Source organism: Trichoplax adhaerens, genomic scaffold (assembly GCF_000150275.1).
Source record: "Trichoplax adhaerens TRIADscaffold_1748 genomic scaffold, whole genome shotgun sequence".
NCBI classification, from domain to species: domain Eukaryota; kingdom Metazoa; phylum Placozoa; class Uniplacotomia; order Trichoplacea; family Trichoplacidae; genus Trichoplax; species Trichoplax adhaerens.
The window spans coordinates 1-2,434 of NW_002061616.1; the positions used below are offsets into that span (position 1 = coordinate 1).

Below are 2,434 nucleotides of genomic sequence, written 5' to 3' on the forward strand. Positions count from 1 at the left end.
TAGGCAATTGAAATTTATGATAAAGTACATTTATTATACCTAATTTAAATCAAATATCATCATTGAAATTTACTATACTTCACAATCCAAGGATTATTACATAGTATCATTAATCGAAATTTAGTAAACGAAAATTATTCAATATGGGGAATATTGGTAAGCATTATAAATTTAGACACCGTAAACGCGATCGGAATTCAAACTATTAATTGTTTGCTTATTATAATTGCAACATAGAGTAAAGTGTATTTCTTAATTATGCCAAATTAGATATCGCAGGAATTGCTGATGATAAATCAACAAATTTATTTTGGATAGCCTATAATAATATTTTACTGCTAACAGTTTCCTCTCTTGATTATGATTATATAGCACCAACAGCATACCCACGTAATATAACTCTAATCAATTCATCATCAACTTCACTTTCTCTTCTTTGGCATACCCTTCCTTTATCTGACCATAATGGTGTCATTATTCAATATCGAATTCGTTATAATGCTACTCAGTGGAACCATTATGGAGAAGTTTATATCAGCGGAACAGCCAATATGACAACACTAACCAATTTAATGGTTTATACAACTTATAAAATTATAATGAGTGCTGCCACTTTCGTCGGATACGGACCCGAAAGTCCGATAATATCAATGACTACGAATCAATCGGGTTAGATAACCTCTTTTTAATGGTATTTTTATGATCGTAGGGGTGCTTTATGATATTATTAGTTTAGATTACTTTACCAGTAACTTATCAATCAGATAAATACTAGAATTAAAAACAGTTATATAATACTATAAAAGTCTAGTCTTTAAGTTAGTACATTGTACTTACTGCATATACTTCACTAAATGGACTGCTTGCTAAAAAAACGGCGTAATATTTTATGTTGATTAGGCATTGCAGTAATTCGTAAAATAAAAAAAGTTTATGCCTAGTCAATCCTATACTACCATTTAAACTAAATATCTTTTTATATCGTCTCAATAATTACCATTTAAATTGCATATAGTATTTCTTTTTTGCTACAATAACTAAAGCATCTAAATTATTTTACCTGTAAAATTATAAGGTTATATCCGCCTTCTCATACTTTAAAAAATAACTTTGATTTAATATACTCATATACTATCGTTTTCGTCATCAGTACCAAGTTTCTATCCTTTGGAAGTAAATGCTACGGCTATATCAGCTACTGCAATAAATGTGACGTGGAAGCCGCCACCCATGCTACATAGAAATGGAATTATAACCAGATATAGTGTACAGTACAATTCTAGTCTTGGTAATAGTGGAGGAATTATTTTCCTGAACGGGTCTTTAATGGCCGCAACTTTGAGAAATCTGCTTCCTTTTACTAATTATTCAATCACCTTGAAGGCCGCTACCATAATTGGGTTTGGACCTCAAAGTCCTAATATTACAGTAAATACGTGGGAAGCAGGTTAGCATGTAATTTGATTTTATATTTTCAAATCTGTTGTTATATAGATCAAATGTATTATTTATTCTACTTTATCGATTTTACATCATGTTAGTACCTCAATCTTATCATCGAAATATTAGCGGCAAACCATTATCTGCTAAAGCTCTCTAATTAGCTAGCTGCCACTTTCTTTAACCGATCGAAATGGCATTATAATAAGTTATAGAATACATTATAATTCAACTAGAGACAGTCATCACGGATCCCTGCTAGTTACGTCTCCAGCAGTCAATCCTTTACTACCATTTAAACTAAATATCTTTTTATATCGTCTCAATAATTACCATTTAAATTGCATATAGTATTTCTTTTTTGTTACAATAACTAAGCATCTAAATTATTTTACCTGTAAAATTATAAGGTTATATCCGCCTTCTCATACTTTAAAAAATAACTTTGATTTAATATACTCATATACTGTCGTTTTCGTCATCAGTACCAAGTTTCTATCCTTTGGAAGTAAATGCTACGGCTATATCAGCTACTGCAATAAATGTGACGTGGAAGCCGCCACCCATGCTACATAGAAATGGAATTATAACCAGATATAGTGTACAGTACAATTCTAGTCTTGGCAATAGTGGAGGAATTATTTTCCTGAACGGGTCTTTAATGGCCGCAACTTTGAGAAATCTGCTTCCTTTTACTAATTATTCAATCACCTTGAAGGCCGCTACTATAATTGGGTTTGGACCTCAAAGTCCTAATATTACAGTAAATACGTGGGAAGCAGGTTAGCATGTAATTTGATTTTATATTTTCAAATCTGTTGTTATATAGATCAAATGTATTATTTATTCTACTTTATCGATTTAACATCATGTTAGTACCTCAATCTTATCATCGAAATATTAGCGGCAAACCATTATCTGCTAAAGCTCTCTAATTAGCTAGCTGCCACTTTCTTTAACCGATCGAAATGGCATTATAATAAGTTATAGAATA

At 31.1% G+C, this 2,434-nt stretch overlaps 1 protein-coding gene across 1 annotated transcript; it reads left to right on the forward strand.

Annotated features, from left to right (window-relative positions):
* Positions 1 to 1,921: 1,921 nt before the first annotated feature.
* TRIADDRAFT_34890 (uncharacterized protein) lies at positions 1,922 to 2,227 on the forward strand (the record flags this gene model as incomplete). The annotated part of the gene is made up of 1 exon (XM_002118838.1): positions 1,922 to 2,227. A coding segment is annotated over one exon (306 nt), but the record flags the coding sequence as incomplete, so codon positions are not given.
* Between the last annotated feature and the right edge of the window lie 207 nt (positions 2,228 to 2,434).